This window comes from Acomys minous, assembly GCF_964271855.1.
Source record: "Acomys minous genome assembly, chromosome: 18".
Classification (NCBI taxonomy): Eukaryota; Metazoa; Chordata; class Mammalia; order Rodentia; family Muridae; genus Acomys; species Acomys minous.
The window spans coordinates 65,372,158-65,394,415 of NC_140501.1; the positions used below are offsets into that span (position 1 = coordinate 65,372,158).

General features: G+C 47.2%; 1 protein-coding gene across 1 annotated transcript; it reads left to right on the forward strand.

The window, feature by feature from the left end:
• The first annotated feature begins 8,376 nt into the window (after positions 1–8,376).
• On the forward strand, positions 8,377–14,233 carry PSMB5 (proteasome 20S subunit beta 5). Its single transcript, XM_084767837.1, has 3 exons — positions 8,377–8,603; positions 9,825–10,131; positions 13,896–14,233. The coding sequence occupies exons 1-3, from the start codon at positions 8,406–8,408 to the stop codon at positions 14,180–14,182; spliced, it is 792 nt and encodes a 263-aa protein (XP_084623963.1). The 5' UTR covers positions 8,377–8,405; the 3' UTR covers positions 14,183–14,233.
• Positions 14,234–22,258: the final 8,025 nt, after the last annotated feature.

A 22,258-nucleotide genomic window follows, 5' to 3' on the forward strand; every position in this document is an offset into this window, starting at 1 on the left:
CTTTGCTCGGCTGGGGCTTGTACCGGGCCACGGCAGCCTGCGAAGCAGCGGTTAGCTCCGACACATTGGAGCATGCTTCCCGTCCCCAGACTTTTATTTTTTATATAATTATTTATAGGCTGGAGAGATGGCTCAGAGGTTAAGAGCACTGGCTGCTCTTCCAAAGGTCCTGAGTTCAATTCCCAGCAACCACATGGTGGCTTACAACCATTTATAATGAGATCTGGTGCCCTCTTTTGGAGTGAAGGTGTATATGCAGGCAAAACACTGCATATATAATAATAAATAAATATTGTTTAAAAAAAAAAAGAATTAAGCTGTGTGGTGGTGGCTCACACCTTTAATCCCAGCACTTGGGAGGCTGAGGCAGGCGGAAGATTGCTGTGAGTTTGAGGCCAGCCTGGTCTACAAAGTGAGTCCAGGACAGCCAAGGCTACACAGAGAAACCCTGTCTCAAAAAACTAAAAAAGATGGGCTAGAGAAATGGCTCAGAGGTTAAGAGCGCTAGCTGCTCTTCCAAAGGTCCTGAGTTCAATTCCTAGCAACCACATGGTGGCTCACAACCATCTATAATGAGCTCTGGCTCCCTCTTCTGGCCTGCAGGTGGAACACTGTATATATAATAAAGTTTAAAAAAAAAAAAAACTAAAAAAGAGAGAGGCGGGAGCAGTTGTCTAGGGCCCTGAGGATATATAAATGAGAGCCCAGAGAGAGAGTGCCATGGTGTGCAGTGTTGGTGTGTGGCCTACAGCAGTTTGAAGAGACTAGAGATGGAAGGTGTGGCAGTTTATTTTTATTTTATTTTATTATTATTATTATTTTTTTTTTTGGTTTTTGGTTTTTCGAGACAGGGTCTCTCTGTGTAGCCTTGGCTGTCCTGGACTCACTTTGTAGACCAGGCTGGCCTCGAACTCACAGTGATCCACCTGCCTCTGCCTCCCGAGTGCTGGGACTAAAGGCGTGCGCCACCACGCCCGGCTGGTGTGGCAGTTTAGAGCAGACAGATGGAGAGAGACGCTTCAGGGTGCAACGGCTTGGAGGTGACTACTGGTCCCAAAGACTCTTCAACCCTAAACAGCCAGGAGAAGTAAAGGGGCCTCCTCTCCCCTCTAACCTTCTCTCTCCTACATAGGGTGGGGAGGTTGGAAGAGAGGTTGAGGCCTAAACACCCCAAATAAAGTAGAATTTTTTAAAAAAATGAGTACTACATAGAACTTTATATTACTTTTTTTTCCCTCGAGACAGGGTTTCTCTGTGTAGCCTTGGCTGTCCTGGAACTTACTCTACAGACCAAGCTGGCCTGAAACTCAGAGATCCTGGGATTAAAGGAGTGTGCCATCACTACTCGGCTTACATTATACTTTTAATGAGCTGCCATATATACAATACCTTAAACAAGAGTTGAAACATATATGCAGTATGTTGTAACAAAGTATAACCTTAAATTTGTATGAATATACTATAATATATGCCAATGTAAAATATTTGAGTCTTGTTTTCTAGTCTAAAAGTAGATTCAATAATCTATGCTTTTATCCTATCATTCTCCATGCCCCCCCACCCCTCCCCACCTCCACACCCCCACCCCTCCCCACCCCCACACCTCACCCCTCCCCACCCCCACACCTCACCCCTCCCCACCTCCACACCCCCACCCCTCCCCACCCCGACACCCCCCTTAATCTCTTCTCCCTGCTGTTCTCCTCCCACTAGATAGGAAAGAAAGAAGGTTAAAGGAAAGAAAAAGAAAGAAATCCCTGAGTCTAACCTCCGTTACTTTGTTTCCTCCCTGACCAAGTCAACCTAACCCCCCCCAAATGATAAACATCTGTCACCCACAGAACAACCAAAACTCACCTACCTCACCTCTTCAGAATGGGGCATCTTCCTCTTAAAATTGTTTCTTGTTGTCTGGGGGTAACAGCATCTTTTGGGAACTCCAAGAAAAGTGGGATATTGGTCAAGTCCTAAGAAAGCTAGCTGCATCACTTGCTGTCCAGTCTCTGTGTGATGGGAACAGCTTAACTGAAGTCCTGGCTTGACCAGTCTGTGAGGCTGGACCATCTAGCCAGCTGTTTTAATGTTGTGCATGATGTACATAATGGAAGTCTTGGTTTCTTTGTAAACTCAGTTATGTTATATAAGCATGTTTTTGTTTTAATCCCAAGTACTGAGTTTTAGTTTGGGATTTAGTATTTCCACAGTGGATAACTGCCTCCTGCTGGGTGCGGTTTTTACCAGCTGGTAATGGCCTGCCTCGTGCAGCATGGAGAGTGGCACAGTCTAATACTCTGAGGAAGATAAATAAGAGAGCCCAGAGAGAAAAAGTGCGACGCCGGGCATGGTGCACGCCTTTAATCCCAGCACTCGGGAGGCAGAGGCAGGAGGATTGCTGTGAGTTCGAGGCCAGCCTGACCTACAAAGTGAGTCCAGGACAGCCAAGGCTACACAGAGAAACCCTGTCTCAAAACACACACACACACACACACACACACACGCAAAAAAAAAAAGAGAGAGAGAGAGAGAAGAAGTGTGGCATGTGGTGATGGCGTGTGTTGTGTAACGTTTGGAGAGACCAGAGACTGAGGGGGTGGTGTCTTGGAGACAGACAGAGAGAAACATTTCATCGCAGTGGCTCAGAGGAGACTGCTTGCTGCTTTTGTGGTTAATGGAGATTGGTATTGACGACCCTAAACATCCAGGAGAATGTTGTGGAGGTTTTTGTTTAAACCCAGGTGTGGGATATGGGGGCTGCTCCAATCTGTCCACAGCTGATAGTTGCTTTGTGAGAGGGCGCATGATCATTGTCAACTGGGAACCACCTTGTGCAAGGGTGTGGTCTTTGTCAGTGGGGATAAATGCCAGACCCAGAGAGAGACTGGGGGCTCCAAGAAAAAAAAAATGAAGGCTGCTGGTGCTTCCCCTCTGCTGCTCCTGGCTGCTGCTGATGCAGTGTGAGAAGAAGAAGTTGGAGATCTCCTGAAATGAGGATTGGACTTGCCCCAGGGAACCTGACCACCCTAAACAGCAGGGAGAAGCTAAAAGAAACCTACACCCCCATCTCCCCACTAACCTTTCTTTCCTACATGGTGTTGGGGTATTGGAAGGGATTGGGGAGAAATAGGGAGAAAGAGATTTAAGGAACCCAAAATAAAAATAGCTTTTAAAAATACGCCTATAGGAGAAGTAAAGGGGTTTGTCTGTGTGCCCTCTAAGCTCTTTACTCTCGTATCCAGGGTTAAGGGGTTGGTTAAAGGGAGGTAGAGGCTTCAATACTCCATGTAAAATAGGATTTTAAAAATATGATTATAGGGTGGATTTTGTTTGGTTGGTTTTTGTTTTGTTTTGTTTTGTTTTTCCAAGACAGGGTTTCTCTGTGTAGCTTTGGCTGTCCTGGACTCCCTTTGTAGACCAGGCTGGCCTCGAACTCACAGCAATCTGCCTGCCTCTGCCTCTCAAGTGCTGGGATTAAAGGCGTGCGCCACCATGCCCGGTTCATTGGGTGTTTTCTTTTCTTTCTTCCTTTTTTTTTTTTTTAAACTCTATTTTTAAAAAGGCAAGACATTACCAGCTGGCAAAGACCACACCCCGAAGGAGGCAGTTATCAACTGTGGACATACTAAAGCCCAAACTAAAATCCCACACTAGGGATTAAAACAAAAACACATTTACATAACATAACTGAGTTTACAAAGAAGCCAAAACTTCCATTACAGATGTAGATTCATGAGGAAACATACTGAGGCATAGAGGCAGGTGGATTGCTGTGAGTTCGAGGCCAGCCTGGTCTACAAAGTGAGTCTAGAACAGCCAAGGCTACACAGAGAAACCCTGTCTCGAGAAAAACAAAAACAAACAAAGAAACAAACAAAAGACTTGCAATCCTAGGAGGAGAACCCCAGGCGGGGAGGGAGAGAGGAGAGGGTTGCATGAGCAAGTCAGCACAAGGCCACAGATGGAGCAGCCAGGGTGAGACTGAGTTGGCAGACGCACGTGGCAAGGAAGTAGCCCAGACCAGCAGAGACAGGTTAGCATAGCTCGGTATCTGCCCAGCTATAGTGCTTGAAGCTTACTAATTAATATAATATAAAATATAATGTCATTATTTGGGAGGTAGAGCAGTATTAGGAAAGTCCCTACATTTAATTTTACAGAGGCAGTCTGTGAGGTTGCATCACCTGGGTACGTCTCTTGTCTTCTCTGGTGTCTGGTCCTTCTGCTCTGTGAACATATAAACTTTTAAAGGTAACATACGGGGCTGGAGAGATGGCTCAGAGGTTAAGAGCACTGGCTGATCTTCCAAAGGTCTTGAGTTCAATTCCCAGCAACCGCATGGTGTCTCACAACCATCTACAGTGAGATCTGGTGCCCTCTTCTGGCAGGCATGTCTACATGCAGGCAGAACACTGTATACATAATAAATGTTTAAAAATAAAATAAAATAAAGTAATATACATTTCTGCACTAACACATGTATGGAATAAGCCCATTTGGGCTGTATAACCAAACTGTAATATAAATTTTCTTTCCATGCCACATGAAAGGACGGCATAAGAAGTCCTGAGGCCTCTGTGCCTCACAAGAGTTATTGCCTATGCAGAGACATTTCTAGTCTGTTCCCATGTAGAGAAATCAGCATATATGCTACCTGTTTTGTGTTTCCTCTTGGTTCCTTCCTTCATGTCTGTAGTCAAGATTTTCACGAGGTCTCCCTTGGCCAAATATGATCTTTTCATCAGTCATCTCCTTATCTAAGTCTGCTTTATTCTGATCTTTCCTGGGTTTGGTGTGGTTTTTGAAACAGAGTTTCTCTGTGTAGCCTTGGCTGTCCTGGACTTGCTTGGTAGACCAGGCTGGCCTTGAACTCACAGTGATCCACCTGCCTCTGCCTCCTGAGTGCTGGGATTAAAGGTGTGCGACACTACACCCAGCCATTCTGATCTTTCTTAAAGAAGCATAGAATTACAATCGTTATTGAACATGTAATTACTTCTGTGCTGACAGAAAAACAAAACTATAGGGGGTCCAAATGCCCACCTCTACAACGTTTTCCATTTTTAACACAAGAATTTTTATTTATTTATTTATTTTATTTTTGGTTTTTCAAGACAGGCTTTCTCTGTGTAGCAATAGCTGTCCTGAACTCTTTGTAGACTAGGCTGGCCTCGAACTCACAGAGATCCACCTGCCTCTGCCCCCTGAGTGCTGGGATTAAAGGCATGTACCACCACACCCGACAACTTTACTATTTTTAAATTAGTTATTTCTTTCCACTGTTCTTTTTTTTTTTTTTTTTTTTGGTTTTTTTTTTTTTTTTTTTTTTTGGTTTTTTGAGACAGGGTTTCTCTGTGTAGCCTTGGCTGTCCTGGACTCGCTTTATAGACCAGGCTGGCCTCGAACTCACAGCGATCCACCTGCCTCTGCCTCCCGAGTGCTGGGATTAAAGGCATGTGCCATCACGCCCGGCCTTTCTACTGTTCTTAATACCTAGTTTCTTTTATTTCTTTAGCACCTAAGCACAATTGCAAACACTCTTACCTGCTCAGAGGTTTGTCTGGGTTTAGGTCTTTAGCTTTTTTGTTTGGGCTTGAATTTCTTTCACAGTTCAGTTTAACACATGGTGCTGGCTGCTGGCTCCGGCCCCTCGGGTCAGTCCAGCCCTCAGCCTGATGCTGGTTACAGCACTATGCTGGTCATTCCACACAAGATTAACTCTGACTCACCCCAATTCTGGACAGCAGAGGCACAGCCTCTCCTCTAGCATGCTTGGCTTGGAATCACAGCTGCCTGCACTTTGGGGGTTGGGGGCACCACCAGCTCTTGAAAACATGGCAAGCTACTGTCCTTGCTGCACAGTAGGGGCTCTTAGGGGAGCCACTCTCTGCACTTGGCCTCTGCGGTTTCCCTCTTCTTTTTTTTTCCCCCGGAGACAGGGTCTCTGTGTAGCCTTGGCTGTCCTGGACTTGCTTTGTAGACCAGGCTGGCTTCAAACTCACAATGATCCGCTTGCCTCTGCCTCCCGGGTGCTGGGATTAAAGGCGTGTGCCACCACGCCCAGCGTTTTCCCTCTTCTTAAATGTCATAAAGGGACCACCTCCTGACAAAGGCTGAATTCAGCTGCTCTGTCTTTTCCAGCTCCTGGCCTTCTCTCAGGCCTTAAGCTTGGACTCTGTGTTCCACCCTGGGCACCAAATGAAACTGTTAAGACTTTCTATGTCCATCCCAGCTCTGAATAATGACACCGAGACTTTTATTTACTATAGCTTTTAGACTTGCTCCCCAACTAGCTCTTAATTTAAAGTAACCTATTTATGAAGGCTGAAGAGATGGCTCAGAGGTTAAGAGCACTGGCTGCTCTTCCAGAGGTCCTGAGTTCAATTCCCAGCAACCACATGGTGGCTCACAACCATATACAATGAGATCTGGCGCCCTCTTCTGGCGTGCAGTTGTACATGCAGATACAACATGGCACACATAATAAATAAATAAATAAATCTTTTTTTTTAACAAAGAAAAAAGGCGATGGAGAACAATGTGGTGATGCTTGACAGTAATACCAAAGTCTGGTCTGTACTCAGCTCTCTGCTGATACAGAAATCAGTATTTAAACATACAACAACCTTTACCACAGTGCACAAAAACACCACTCCAAACAGCCATCTGGCAACCAGCAAAGACAGCATCAGTAGGCAGCAGCCGCCACTTCTCTGGCTTTTTCTTTCTTTCTTTTTTTTTAAACCCTCTCAAGAGTCCCCAAAATTCCAAACATAAACTATTTTCAGGTGGCAAAATCATGCCCCTCCTAGAACACGAGACAAATTATAGTTCTCTCCTATGGACAATCTGGATACCACATCCTATACCTGGGATTAAAACAAAAACATATTCTCAGCATAACTAACTGGGTTGTTAAAGAAACTAAAATCTTCACTACCTATATCTATACTGACCACTACACATCTGAACTACATTATTTCTTGGGACTTGTTAGTAGGAAAACCAGTCTGACTCTCCAGCTGGTGAATTAGACAGTGACAACCTTTGCAACTAGAAAACTAGTTTAGGAGAGAAAGTCAGGATCGAGGAAATTAGAAAACGGAGGTGAGCTGGGCATAGTGGCACACGCCTTTAATCCCAGCACTCGGGAGGCAGAGGCAGGCGGGTCGATGTGAGTTCGAGGCCAGCCTGGTCTACAAAGCGAGTCCAGGACAGCCAAGGCTACACAGGGAAACCCTGTCTCGAAAACAAGCAAGCAAACAAACAAACAAAACTGGTTACTTTTAGCAGGGTGTGGTGGAGCATCTTTAATCCCAGTGCTCTGGAGGCTGAGGCGCGGGGGATCCCAGTTTGGTTTACACAGCAAGTTCCAGCCCAAGCAGTGGCTAAATACTAAGAATTTTTTTTTTGGTTGGTTTTTCTTTTCTTTTTTCCTTTCTTTCTTTCTTTCTTTTTTTTTTTTTTTTTTTTTTTTTTTTTTTTTTTTTTTTTGAGACAGAGTTTCTCTGTGTACCCTTGGCTGTCCTGGACTAGCTTTGTGGACCACGCTGGCCTCGAACTCATGGCGATGGGCCTGCCTCTGCCTCCCAAGTGCTGGGATTAAAGGCCTGTGCCACCACCACCCAGCAAGAGTCTTGTCTCAAAACAAAACAAACGTTTTAAGGGTCAGTGAGCTGGTGTGTGGCTCAGGTCTGCAATCTCATTAATCTAAGACAAGTCAAGAGAAACTGTCGAGTTGGAGGACAGCATAGGCTACCTACCAAGATGAGTTTAAGAACAGTCTGGGTCATAGTGTATGAGCATCTCCAAAGGAAAAACAAAAAAACAGCTGTGGCATAAATGCTATCGAAAAAGACGTGGTAGGGTTTCTGTTCATAACAAACTACTGCGGTTGAATTAATTAATACGATAAGAAAATGGCCTGAAAACAATTATTTTAACCAGTACTAGGATGGGTGACCTTAAGGAAAATGGCAACCTGTCTCCTTAACAGAGTTTTGAGAAACAGTACCTGGGCGGCTACCAAATACCAGAGACCAGTTTGAATTCTCAAGCAGTCATGCCCTTGTCAAAGATGGACGAACTCACTTCCCTCACTCAACCGGAAAGTTCCAACCCCCTAAAAATTTAAAGCTATGCATCCGTACTGCTTCGATGCCCGAAGTAAAAAAATAAAAAGGGCAGTCTTATCCAGTTAGATTTTTTAATATATATCTCACTCTGTCACCTAGCGTTGAGCGTTTCTCGATGAAAACAGTCTGGGCTGGTATTTGGAGGCGTGGTTGCCCAGAGTTAAAATGACGGCTCTAGCCATAGACTTAATAGGACGTGAAGCTGTGACGGGGCGGAGTTGCCCGTCGGTTCTTTGGAGGCGTTCTCGGAGTTAGTTCCTGTTGCCCTTACTAAACATGGCGCTGGCCAGCGTGTTGGAGCGGCCGCTGCCCGTGAACCAGCACGGGTTTTTTGGACTCGGAGGTCGTGCGGATCTGCTGGATTTGGGTCCGGGGAGTCCTGGTGATGGGCTGAGCCTGGCCGCGCCCAGCTGGGGTGTCCCAGAGGAGCCGCGGATCGAAATGCTTCATGGAACCACAACCCTGGCCTTCAAGGTGCTCAGCCAGCCCGCGCCTCGCCGGCATCCCAGCCGGAGTGCAGTCGGGCGGAGGTTCGGTCCTCTCATCCCGACCCTTCGCGCTTTCACTGCCTGGGAATCCCGAGGATGGGGAGGTGGGCCGGGGCAACACAGCCTGGGGTGGCTCCTAGGCGACCCCAGTCTGCGCCCTCCCAAGAGTCCCTACCTGGGGAAAGGGAGGGCGGGGTAACAGCGGGCGGTGGCGGAGGGAAAGAAAGCGACTGTAGCGCTTGCTTCACCCGAGGTTTTACTAACGGGGCGTCCCCTCCCGGGAGCTTGGTCAAGTCCAGGGACTCCTGTAGTGGGTGCCAAACAATTAGAGTCCCGTCCCAGCTCTACAGTAACTAGCTGTGGATCTTGGGCGAGAAATTATTTATTTTTTTCTTTTTCTTTCTTCATTTCTTTTTATTTATTTATTATTATTTTTGGGAGGGGGAGGGGGACAGTGTTTCTCTGTGTAGACCTGGCTGGACTCGCCTTGTAGACCAGGCTGGTCTCGAACTAACAGAGACCCGCCTGCCTCTGCCTCCCGAGTGCTGGGATTAAAGTTGCGTGCCACCATACCCCCTTTCCAGATTTCTTATTTGTATGTTTTGCCTTTACGAATGTATATTCCCCACGCGTGTAGCCCTCGCAGAGGCCAAACAGGGCATCGGATTCCTTAGAAGTTACAGGCCTTTGAGAGCCATCACAAAGGTGTGTGTGGGTACTGGGAACCGAACTAGACCTCTGAAAAACAGCCAGTGTGCTCTTAGCCACTTAGCTGTCTCTCCAGTCCCCCTAAGGGTGTCTTTATCTCATTAAACTTGTTTCTTCGTACGTAAAGTTAGTAATCTGGCTGTTCACAAACCAGGGTTTGCTACTAAACCCAGATGGCATTTAATATATGCAGTCGAGTACAAAATACAGAAAAATATTCCTGGGTTTGCATTAATACAAAAAGAAGTATTGGGGGGCTGGAGAGATGGCTCAGTGGTTAAGAGCGCCGCCTGCTCTTCCCAGAGTTCAATTCCCAGCAACCGCATGGTGGCTCACAACCATCTCTACTGAGACCTGATGCCCTCCTTGGCTTGCAAATGTTCATGCAGACAGAACAGTATATACATAATAATAAATAAAATCTTTAATTAAAAAAAAAGTATTGGAAATAGTTGTGGTCTTATGTGGCCTATGTTGTGTTTTCTCTGACCTCATTCAGTTTCGCCATGGAGTCATTGTTGCTGCGGATTCCCGGGCCACAGCAGGCGCTTATATCGCCTCCCAGACAGTGAAGAAAGTAATTGAGATCAACCCTTACCTTTTGGGCACCATGGCTGGGGGCGCAGCGGATTGCAGCTTCTGGGAGCGGCTGTTGGCTCGGCAGTGCCGGATCTACGAGCTTCGGAATAAGGAACGCATCTCCGTCGCAGCGGCCTCCAAACTGCTCGCTAACATGGTGTATCAGTACAAAGGCATGGGGCTGTCCATGGGCACCATGATCTGTGGCTGGGATAAGAGAGGCCCTGGTGAGTTGCGTTGCCGTCACGTGCCCCTCGGGGTGGCCGGTGACAGTAGGAAGGGGTTAGATGAAGAGATGAATCCAAGGCTTTTAGCGGGTGCTGAGGGTGGATGCTTTAGTTATGATCTTAGCGCCTCCTGCCTGAGGACGGCATTGTACAGGGAAAGGCGTGGAGGTAACTTGCTGTGTCATGGACTGTCTTAGTCAGGTGGCCTTTGGTTACCTTTGTTCTCAGCCTGTTTCTTCATCTGTCAATCTGTCAAGTGGTTAAGTACATTCAATATAAAGCAGTTAGTACAGTGTCTGGCCCAGTTTTCCGTCTTTTGCATACAATAATAAGGCCTAGAAGACATCTGTATTTGAGAAGTAAATTGGTAGATATTTTTTTAAATACAGAGTTTCTCTGTGTAACAGCTCTGGCTGTCCTGGAACTTGCTCTGTAGGCCAGGCTGGCCTCAAACTCTCAGAGATCCGCCTGCTTCTGCCTCCCAGTTGCTGGGATTAAAAGCGCACGCCACCACTACCCGGCCGAGCTGGCATTTTCTTTTCTTTTTTTCTTTCTTTCTTTTTTTTTTTTTTTTTGTTGTTGTTGTTGTTTTTGGTTTTGGTTTTTGTTTTTGTTTTTGTTTTTTTTTTTTTTGATTTTTCGAGACAAGGTTTCTCTGTGTTAGCCTTGGCTGTCCTAGACTCGCTTCGTAGACCAGGCTGGCCTCAAACTCAAAACCATGAGCCTGCCTCTGCCTCCCAAGTACTGGGATTAATGACATGCGCCACCGCGCCCAGCTGAGCTGGCATTTTCTAACAAGACAAAAGTGAGCTACACACATAATTTTACACCTTTAAATTTGTTATTTTATGTGCACGGGTGTTTTGTCTGCATATATATCTGTGCACCACAGCACATGCCTGGTGCCTGAAGAGGCCAGAAGATGGTGTTGGAGCCTCGAGAATCGTGTTACAGTTGGGAGCCACCGTGTGGGCGCTGGGAACCAAATCCAGGTCCTCTGCAAGAGCAACCGATGCTCCTGCCCCTTTTAGCCATGGGGCCATTTCTCCAGCCCCATTTTTTAAAAGTTTAAGTTACATTACTTGTTTAGCGTGTGTGTCTGTGTGTCTGAGTGTGAGCCACACATCCCAGAGCATACATGTAGAATTCAGAGGGTAATTTGCAGGAATTGGTTCTCTGGGTCTGTGGATCAGACTCAGCCCTGGTGGTAATCAACAGTTCCAGTGCTCAGTCACCTCACTGGCCTTTGAAATAAGCCGAGTGATGCACAGCTGTGATCCAAGCACTAGGGAGGTTGAAGCAGGGTCAAGAGTTCAAGGCCAGCCTAAGCTATATAGCACCAGGGCAGCCTGGACCACCCAGTGACGTCGTATCTCAGAAGTAAATAAAACTAGTAGAATTGGTTTATATTTAATTTTATATATAAAGCACCTAAGCTATTTCTTAGTACAATTTCAAGTGTTGTAGGCAGTTACATGTGGTCACCAGCCACAGTATTGAATAGTAACACTCGCTATTTAGTTGGCGTTTCTGGTTCATTTACTTTCTGGCCTAAAAGGAGCCATCTCTTGCCACCTTGAGGCTTTATTTTAAGTGGTCTTCCCACCAGACCTGAAGTCTTATGCTTGAAATGTCCAGCAAACTTATTTTTGTTTTGTTTTGTTTTGTTTTTTGTTTTTCGAGACAGGGTTTCTCTGTGTAGCCTTGGCTGTCCTGGACTCGCTTTGTAGACCAGGCTGGCCTCGAACTCACAGCGATCCGCCCGCCTCTGCCTCCCGAGTGCTGGGATTAAAGGCGTGCGCCATCACGCCCGACCTCAAACTTATACTTGCCTTTTGGACTTGCCAAGAGGACAGGCAGGATGGTTTGTACAATGTGAGGGAGGTGGTGTGGAATCTGGGAATCTCAATGGTAAATTTGATTGCATCATTCTCCAGTTTTGTAAAACAAAAAACAAAAAAAATTTTTGTTTCTTTGTGAGTTTCCATGTGTGTATATAAGTATTTGCGTGTGTGTGTGTGTGTGTGTGTGTGTGTGTGTGTGTGTACACCACTGGTATGCCCAGTGGGGAAGTTGGTCAGAACAGGGCATTAAATTCCTAGAAACTGGCCTGGTGGTCCCAGGAGGCAGAAGCAGGTGGAGCGCTGTGAGTTCAAGGCCAGCCTGGTCTACAAAGCAAGTCCAGGACAGCCAAGGCTACACAGAGAAACCCTGTCTCGAAAAACCAAAAAGAAAAAAGAAAATTCCTAGAAACTGGAATTATAGACAGTTGTGAGCCACCCAGTGGATACTGGGAACTGAACACCAGTCCTGGACCAGAGCAACAGAGACTCTTAACTGTTGAACAATGTTTCTCCCCCAGTTAGAAGCTGATCTTTGCTATTTGTGGGTTCTTTTTTTCCCTACCCTTTATTCCCCCACCCCACACCCCCGCCTACCCTCGCTTACCGTATCACTAGATAAGGAAAGAAGGACAGGGGAGAGGGAAGATCTGTGAATCTAATTCCTTTCTTCTTTGTTCGTAGCTGGTCTTTGCTACTTTGTGGGTTCTTTCCCCCCACCCCCCACCCATTATCCACCACCCGCATTTGACCCCTTATCATTAGATAGGACAGAAAGAAAGAGAGAGATCCTACATCTAAATTTCTTTCTTCTTGTTTTCTTCTTTGAGCACAACTGCTAATAAACCACAACCAACCACCTGCAGGGCTCTAGCATTTATACACCCTCTGAAAAGTTCCCAGAATTCCAAAGATCACACAATAGCAGAAACTGCAGCTGACAAAACCATGCCTCTGCTGGAGCACAAGGCAAATCAGAGTCCGCTGCTGCAGACAGTCCAGAGCTGCCCCACATCTCCACACCTGGGATAAAAACAAATTCTTATAGTATTTCTGTGTTATTTATTTATTTGTTTATTTAACGTATGAGTTCCCCATCGCCATATACACTGTGCCAGAAGAGGGCATCAAATTCCGTTATAGATGGTTGTGAGCCACCTTGTGGTTGCTGGGAATTGAACTTGGGACCTCTGGAGGAGCCGACTGCTGAGCCATCTCTCCAGCCCCTATTTCTGTGTGTGTGTTTTGTTTTTTTTTTAACAAAAAATTCTCACTACACCAGTTTTTGTTTGTTTGTTTTGCTGTTGTTGTTGGTTGGTTTGGTTTTTGAGACAAGGTTTCTTTTTTGGTTTGGTTTTGATTTTGTTTTGTTGGTTGCTTGGTTTGTTTTATTTTTGAGACAGGGTTTCTCTATATAGCCCTGGCTGTCCTAGACTCACTTTGTAGACCAGGCTGGCCTGGAACTCACAGAGATCCACCTGCCTCTGCCTCCCGAGTGCTGGAATCAAAGATGTGTGCTACCACCACTGGGTGCTACACCAGTTTTGTTTTGTTTTTTAAGACAGGGTTTTATGTAGCTCAGGCTAGCCTCAAACTCAATACATAGTTAAGGCTAGCCTTTAACTCCTGATCCTCCTGTCTCAACCTCCTGAGTGTGCTGAGACTTTATGGGGGGGGGGTCTGTATGTGGGGGTGGTGGAGGTGGTGTGGGGTGTGTGTGTGTGTGGTTGTGTGTGTGTGTGGTGGTGTGGGGGGGGTGGTAAGGTAGGAATCAAACTAAGGGCCTCCTTGAGCATGCTAGGCATATATCTGCTGCAAAGCTATATCTCTGTTGAGGAAGTTGAAAAACCACCTTGGAAGATGAATAAAATAGCAAAGAAATGATGGCCTTTTTCTTGTTTTCCCTGCTCACCCCATCTCCAGGCCTCTACTATGTAGACAGCGAGGGGAACCGCATCCCCGGGACCGCCTTCTCTGTGGGCTCTGGCTCTGTGTATGCTTACGGCGTCATGGATCGAGGCTACTCCTATGACCTAGGAGTGGAGGAGGCCTACGATCTGGCGCGCCGAGCCATCTACCAAGCCACCTACAGAGACGCCTACTCTGGAGGTGCAGTCAACCTCTACCACGTGCGGGAGGATGGCTGGATCCGTGTCTCCAGTGACAATGTAGCTGATCTACACGACAAGTATAATGCACCTGGCTTCTGAAGGGCGTGGCTGCTCTCACTGGTTATAATAAAGAATAGTGTCCCATCCCAATTATTGCAGCTCTCAAACATTGGTGTGTGTGTGTGTGCATTGCCAGTTGATGAGCGCCTTGGTGCATTAGCTGTTGGTGTTACACCATTTCTCTGCCTCAGCCTCTCTGGTCCACACTGCCCCTCCTTCAAGCACTTTACAGTCAAATAAGGCAGGACAGTGGGAGAGAGGGCACTTTAGTTACAGGAAACAGTGGTGTGAAGACATCGTTTGGTGAATACATTAATATCTCTACTCATGAGGCTAATAGCAAAGCAGGGGGGGGGGACTTCCTGCTCCAGTGTGAGAAGATGAAAAGTTGATGAGGCAGAAAGATGCTTAGGGTCATTCCTGGCGGGTCTTCAGAGGGTTGGGGGAGGCTGTGCAATATAGAGTGACAAATGGGTTAGGCTGACGTCCCAAATCACAGAGATCCATCCATCTGCCTCTGCCTCCTGAGTGCTGGGATGTAAGGTGTGGGCAACCACACTGGGCCAAATCTAAACTGCAATGAGTTTGGAAGGGAAGGCTTTGAGCCCTGAGAAAAATGGACATATAAGAGAAGTGAAAGCTTTGGTGGTCCTGTCTGGTGCGTCAGGGTATGCACGTGCAGCTGTAGGGAAGGGTGGGCTTCTGGCCTCTGCGGCAGGAAGCAGCCCAAGACCGAGCAGGTGGAAAAATCCCTGCTGAGCACACAGGAACTTGACTTCACAACACTCAGCTCTGAGGTGGTCTGCAAACTCTCGTGGGGTTGGCAGGAGGAAACTTTAACAATAGAGGAGGCTAGTAGTAGCTAGGCATGGTGGCTCACACCTTCAATCCCAGCACTTGGGAGGCAGAGGCAGGTGGATCACCGAGTTCCAGGCTAACCTGGTCTACAAGTTAAGTCCAGGACAGCCAGGGCTAACAGAGAGGAGGATAGAGCATTTCGTCATGTTTTGATTTAGAGGTCAGGCATGTCCCGCTTCCCTGTAACCGCTCGCTTCGCAGCGGCTGCAGCTGTGCTCTGATTGATGAGGCTGTCCGTGGGAACTGATCGAGGCTTGGTAATTGCATTTGACAAGTGCGGAGGAAATTGTGGATTAGTCAGAGTGGAGAACAGAGTTTGGAAAACAAATGATTCTTCTGCCTCAGGAGACTCATTTTGCTGTAAAGCCTCTGGAGCCAGGGAAACATTAGCCTGGACCCAGACAGGCTGTATATTCTATAAAGTAGAATGTTTTGGATGGTATGTAGCTCAAGTGGTGAGTATATGTCTAGCATTGACAAAGCTCTGAGTTCGAATCCCAGCTATTGTCAGCTACACAGGAAATTGGAAGACGGGCTCAGTGACATGAGACCCAGTCTGTTGTTCTTTTTAATGCTCTTAGCGGCTGAGCCATCTCTCCAGCCCTAAGGCCCAATCTTAAAAAAAATAAAATTTGAATGTTTAAAAATAAACCTGGCTGGGCAGTGGTGGTACATGCCTTTAATCCCAGCATTTGGAAGGCAGAGGCAGGTGGATCTCTATGAGTTCAAGGCCAGCCTGGTCTACAGAGTGAGTCCAGGACAGCCAGGGCTACACAGAGAAGCCCTGTTTCAGAAGATAGACAGACAGACTGACTCTAAAGGGGAAATCTCCATGCCTAAAGAAACCAGATAAGAGGCTGAACCAGCATTGAGGGGTACAGACACCCCACCATTGTGCTAAACACCTTCTCTGCACTGTCAGAGCCCTGGAGGAGAGAACATGTAAAACCTCAGACTTAGCCGGGCATGGTGGCGCACGCCTTTAATCCCAGCACTCGGGAGGCAGAGGCGGGCGGATCGCTGTGAGTTGGAGGCCAGCCTGGTCTACAAAGTGAGTCCAGGACAGCCAAGGCTAACACAGAGAGACCCTGTCTCGAAAAACCAAAAAAAAAAAAAAAAAAAAAAAATCAAAAACAAAAAAACTCAGACTTGTGCTTTCCCACTCCTCCACCCGGGGCTGTGGTACAAAACCCCCTCAAAGGAGGTCACTGTGTGGTAGGTTTTCTGGAAGGAAGTTAGGGTAAAGGTCAGGGAAGGTTGCTAGTGTCTATGAGGCTAGAGATAGGAGGTAGGAGCATTTGCTGTTTCCTCCCAAGGACCCGGGTCAGTTCCCAGCACCCACATCAGGCAGCTTACAGCTTCCTCCATTCCAGTGGGTCCAAAGCCTCTGGCCTTGAGGGTGCCAGTACTCACATGCATATACCTGCACATAGACACACATACATGCACGGTTAAAAGATGTATGTGTGCCAGGACAGCCAAGGCTACACAGAGAGACCCTGTCTCGAAAAAACCAAAAAAAAAAAAAAAGGTGTGTGTGTGTGTGTGTGTGTGTGTGTGTACATACACACATACCAGGTGTCATGTACCCATTTTCCATTTTTTTTCTGTTTTTTTTTTTTTTTTTTTTTGAGACAGGGTTTCTCTGTGTAGTCTTGGCTGTCCTGGACTCACTTTGTAGACCAGACTGGCCTCGAACTCAAACCACCTCCCGAGTGCTGGGATTAAAGGCGTGCGCCACCACACCTGGCTCATGTACCCATTTTATCACAGTGGTGGGGAGGCTGAGACAGGTGGATCTCTATGGTGAGGTGAGGCCAGCCTGGTAAATGTAAATGTAGTAAGTTCCAGGGTAGCCAGCGCTACATAGAGAGACCCTGTCGAAAAGCAAAGGGGCTGGAGAGGTGGCTCAGTGATTAAAAACTGTTCCCGCAGAGGACTGGAGTTCAATTCCCGGAGTCCGTATCAGGCAGCTCACAGTCGTGTGTAACTCCAGCTCCAGGGGATGCCTCTAACCTCAGGCACACACACATATGCAGACAGTCACACACGTACATGTAAATAATAATAATATTCTTAAAACAAGCAACAGAAGCTGGAGAGATGGCTCAGAGGTTAAGAGCACTTGGCTGCTCTTCTAAAGGTCCTGAGTTCAATTCCCAGCAACCACATGGTGGCTCACAACCATCTATAGTGAGATCTGGTGTCCTCTTCTGGCCTGCAGGCAGAATACTGAATAATTAATTAATTATTTAATTTAAAAAACAGTAAAAACGCCAGGTGGTAGTGGTGCATTCCTTTAATCTCAGTACTTGGGAGTCAGAGGCAGGTGCATCTCTGAGTTCAAGGCCAACCTGGTCTACAGAGTGAGTTCCAGGACAGCTAGGGCTACAGAGAAACCCTATTTTGAAAACAAATGAACAAAAACAACCCAAACCAAAAATAAAAAATTAATATTATTATTTTTTAATTGTTAGTGTCGAAGCTGGAGAGGTGGCTCAGCGGTAAAGTGAACTGGTTGCTCCTGCTGAGAACTTGGGCTCAATTCCCAGCACCACATGGTGGTTTACAACGGTGTGCAATACCAGTTCCAGGGGACCCCGCACGCTCTGATCTCTGCCAGCACCAGGCACATAACATCTATGCAGGCAAAACAGTCATACACATAAAATAAATATCTTTTTTTAAAAAAACCAGTAAGCTGGGCGTGGTAGCGCATGCCTTTAATCTCAGCACTTGGGAGGCAGAGGCAGGAGGATCAGTGTGAGTTCAAGGTTAGCCTGGTCTACAAATCGAGTCCAGGACACCCAAGGCTAACACAGAGAGACCCTGTCTCGAAAAATCCCCCCCCCCAAAAAAATCAATAAATATAAAACCTGCTACTTTGCAGGGTATAGTGGTGCAGGCCTGTAATCCCAGTACTCAGGAGGCAGAGGCAGGTGGATCACTATGAGTACAAGGCCAGCCTGGTCTACAGAGGGAGTCCAGGACAGCCAAGGCTACAGAGAAACCCTGTCGGCCATCCGCAGCTTCCCTGTGCACTTGTAAACTCTCACTGGTGGGGGATGGCTTTGCAGCAGCGCCCTGTCTCCACTCTCGTGGAGATGGTTGCTATTGAGTGGCAGGTACCAACCAGCTGAGGGACTCTGCAGATTCATTCCTCATACAGTGGTCTTGACAAAGGATGATGGAAAAGAAATTGCCTTAAATGGCTGAAAGATTGATTTCTTCTGGCAGTTCCCCGTTTCCAAGAGACAAGGCTCTTGAAGGCATGGTTGGCATTTTTCCTCCCTCCACATATAGCTCAGTATTACCAAATTCTGACTCCTCCCGGGTTAGTCTGGAGACTAATAGGGATAAAAAAGAAAGCAAGCCCTCCCAGAGGCCTGCCCGCTCTCTTGCAAGCAGAGAACATTGTTGGGGGTTAAAGCTGGACGCCTTATGGCATCTCTGTAGCGGGCAAGGAAGGGCTGTGGGGTAGCAGAGTGTGTGTGAAGAGATGGAAATGGCGGGTGCGGTCATGGAGGAGGGGGGAGGGAGGGGAGGAGGGGGAGGAAGGGGAGGAGGGGGGAGGAGGGAGGGCAGTTAAGCAAATCAGTGGCTGAAGCATAATAGTTACTGAGTGTTCCCTCTGAGGCGAGACCAGAAGGTCAATGTCACTTCCCTATCTTTCTCAGATGGCAAATGAGAAAACTGTCAGAGCCACTTGGGGAAAGGCAGGTCACATCCTTTGAGGGGAAAGAAAACAACTGCCTTATTCTGGCCCACAAATCCATGTGCTGTGTTGGGAAAAATCAGGAGGTGAGAGGAAGCCAGGAAACGTATGTGCACCCCTGTATTCCTAGCACTTAAGAGGTGGAAGCAGCCAGGCGTGGTGGCGCACGCCTTTAATCCCAGCACTCGGGAGGCAGAGGCAGGTGGATCGTTGTGAGTTCTAGGCCAGCCTGGCCTACAAAGTGAGTCCAGGACAGCCAAGGCTACCCTAGAGAGACCTTGTCTGGGAAAAACAAACAGACAAAAAGAGGTAGAGGCAGGATAAGAAATTCAAAGCCATTTTTGTCTATGTAGCAAGTTTGAAGCCATCCTGTCTCAATAAACAAACAAAATAACAACAGCAGCAAAAGAGGCAGCATATAAAGTAAGCCTAGGTGGGGCAGAGGGGGGCGGGGCTGTAGGTAGGGCAGGTGGCGGAGGGGGCATCTCCCAGGTGGGGCAGAGGCGGGAGGGGCGGGCGTCTGGCCAGAGTAACAAGAGCTCGGGACCAGCTGGAATCAAGCTCAGAGGGTATTCTTAGGGTTCCCCCCCCAACCCCCTTAGGGGTTTTTTCCCCTCTTATTTTGCTGTTGTCTTAGAAGATCCCCTCCTGCCTGGGCCATAATACAAAAATAAAAGTGGCCAGCAAGCACTGACCTTAAGACACAAGGTCTTTATGATTTAAAATATACATATCTTGCAAGCAAGCATCTCCACTATTTTGTGTTTATTTCTTGCTTGGTTTTAATAAATTCCCTTTTCCTCAGGAAGCCAGAATCATATCGGGAAAGCTGTAATTACAGTGGGCAAGAAGAAATAGCAAGCACAGCAACCAGAACTGCCCCCGAGCAGCTGCCCTCTCCTCCCTGACCCAGGCTGCTCCCCCTCCCCCCTGGACTGTCCTCCTCCCTCAGGGCTCCACCAGGCCTGGCCTCAGAGCCAAGCTCTGCCTTCCAGGGCCTAATGCCCCACTGAAGCTTTAAAAAAAACCTAAAAACTAAAATATCTGCTTTGCATTTGTTAGTGGGTCAGGCAGAAGAAATTCTACCCATGTCAGCTTCTTAGGTTTATTTAACTCAACTCATTTCTCCCAGAAGCTTTTGCCTATAAGTTAGGTGCTGAACATAACACAGTACTTAACCCTTCCATCGGTCAGGTTAAGCTGTCACTAGACATGAACTGCTGAGCTGGTTTATTTAAAAGAAGAAGATATCATGGGGTTCAGGGACAGAGGGACAGCTCAGGGCTTAAGAGCACTTGTTCTTGCAGAGGACCCAGGTTTTATTTCCCCATAGTGGCTTACAAACAACCATATCCTCCAGGTAGTGGTAGCGCATGCCTTTAAGCTCAGTACTCGGGAGGCAGAGGCAAGAGGGTCTCTATGAGTTCGAGGCCAGCCTGCTCTACAGTGGTTCCTGACAGCCAAGGCTACATAGAGAGAAACCCTGACTTGAAAAACCAAAACAAACAAACAAACAAACAAAAAAAAAACGAGCAAAATACTCCAGCTGGGCGTGGTGGCACACACCTTTAATTCTAGCACTTGGGAGGCAGAGGCAGGCAGATCTCTGTGAGTTCAAGGCCAGCCTAGTCTACGAATGGATTCCGGGACACCCAAGGCTACACAGAGAAACCATGTCTTGAAAAACAAGGGCTGGAGAGATGGCTCAGAGGTTAAGAGCACTGACTGCTTTTCCAGAGGTCCTGAGTTCAATTCCCAGCAACCACATGGTGGCTCACAACAGTCTGTAATGTGATCTGATGCCCTCTTCTGACCTGCAGGTTTACATGCAGGCAGATTACTGTATACATAATAAATAAACAAATATTTTTCAAAAGAATATTAAGAAAAGAAAAAAGAAAAACAACAAGAACAACAATAAAATCCACGTCTAGAGTTCCAAGGGATCTGATGGTCTCTTCTGCCCTGCCACCCCTAAAAGAAATAATTTTTATAAAAGATATCATGGATGCCACTCCTCAATTGCGTCCCCTTTTTTATCTGGCTACCGTAATGGAAGTTTTGGTTTCTCTGTAAACTCAGTTGTGTTATGTAAATATGTTTTTTGTTCTAATCCCAAGTGTGGGATTTCCGTTTGCGCCTTAGCTTGTCCGCAGCTGTCAATTGTCTTGTGAGGGGCGTGACTTTGCCAGCTGGTAAGGCCTTCCTCCTGCGGCACAGAGAGGGCCGTGGGGTAGGGCTGAGGACAGAGAGAGCATGGTGACATGTGGCGTTGGTGTGCGGCCAAGAGACCGAAGATGGCTGGCCTGCTGTTGGTGGAGACGGGTATAGCCCAGAAGAACCCAAATCACCCTAAACAGCCTGGAGAAGTAACGGGGTCCCCTCTCCCCACTAACCTTCTCTCTCCTACATATGGTTGGGGAGGTTGAGGCCTAAACACGCCAAATAAAGAAGAGTTTAAAAGAAAGAGCTGCAGGCTACCCTTCTTTACTTGGCTTCCCATTCCTGCTCTGCTTTCTTGCTTTACATAAAAAACTGCGAGATGCTCACGAGGTAAAAATGCTTGTCACCAAGGCCTCAGGTGGAGCCTCCTGGAACCCACATGGTAGGAGGGGAGGACCAAGTTGTCCTTTGAGCTCCACAGCAACTCTGTGGCACACTCACACACAACAAATAAGCAACAAGTCCCCCCCCCCTCTCTGTGTGTGTGTGTGTGTGTGTGTGTGTGTTCAGGTCAGAGGGTGACTTTGCCAGCTGGGAGGGACTAGCTTAGCTGGAGAATGTGTGTTTGCTTAGCATGAGCCCAACTGTGAGAAAGAAAAAAACAATAGCTTTCTTTAATCCACAGAATGTTTGTTTGTAAGCAAAGCCTAAACTTTAGTGTGTGAGAGCATGTGAGGATGTGTGTGTGTGTGTGTGTGTGTGTGAGAGAGAGAGAGAGAGAGAGAGAGAGAGAGAGAGAGAGAGAGAGAGAGAGACTATGCAGGTGGCTGTGCGTCTGAGGAGCTGGCTACCTTGTTTATTGAGACTGGCTTTCTCTAACTAGTATCTCAAGAGATCAGGCTCCTGGGGTTGGCCAGCAAGTCTCAGGATCCGCCAGCCCCCACAGGGCCTAGAGGCTATTCATACAAGGCCATGCCCAGCTTGGTGTGTGAGTGCCGAGGGTGACCATTCAGGTCCTCTTCCTGCTTAAGCAGCAAGGTCTTTACTGAGAGAGCTATTTTCCCAGCCCCGCTTCACAAAATTTAAATTAAAAAGTCAATCAATAAACCGTGCACTGCTTATGGATTTTAAGGCAAGGAAGACGAGAGGTGCTCACTCACTGTGGGGTACCCAGAAATTGGGAAATAAGGAGTGTGAGAAAGGAAGCTACAAACACCAGGGGACACATGAGGGACAGGAACATGAAGGGAACAGGGGAAGATGGACAGGCAGAGCGGAAGCAAGGGTTTTGGGGGAGGGAGGGCGTAGGGAGGCTGAGGACAGCCATAGGGAGAGTGGGAGCTAATGCATAGTGAAGCACGTTCCCCCAGAGGCAGATA

Coding starts and splice junctions, on each gene's coding strand:
- PSMB5 (XM_084767837.1), top strand. CDS start 8,406: ATGGCGCTGGCCAGCGTGTTGGAGCGGCCGCTGCCCGTGAACCAGCAC. Junction 8,604..9,824: donor CCACAACCCTGGCCTTCAAG/GTGCTCAGCCAG, acceptor GACCTCATTCAG/TTTCGCCATGGAGTCATTGT. Junction 10,132..13,895: donor CTGGGATAAGAGAGGCCCTG/GTGAGTTGCGTT, acceptor CCCCATCTCCAG/GCCTCTACTATGTAGACAGC.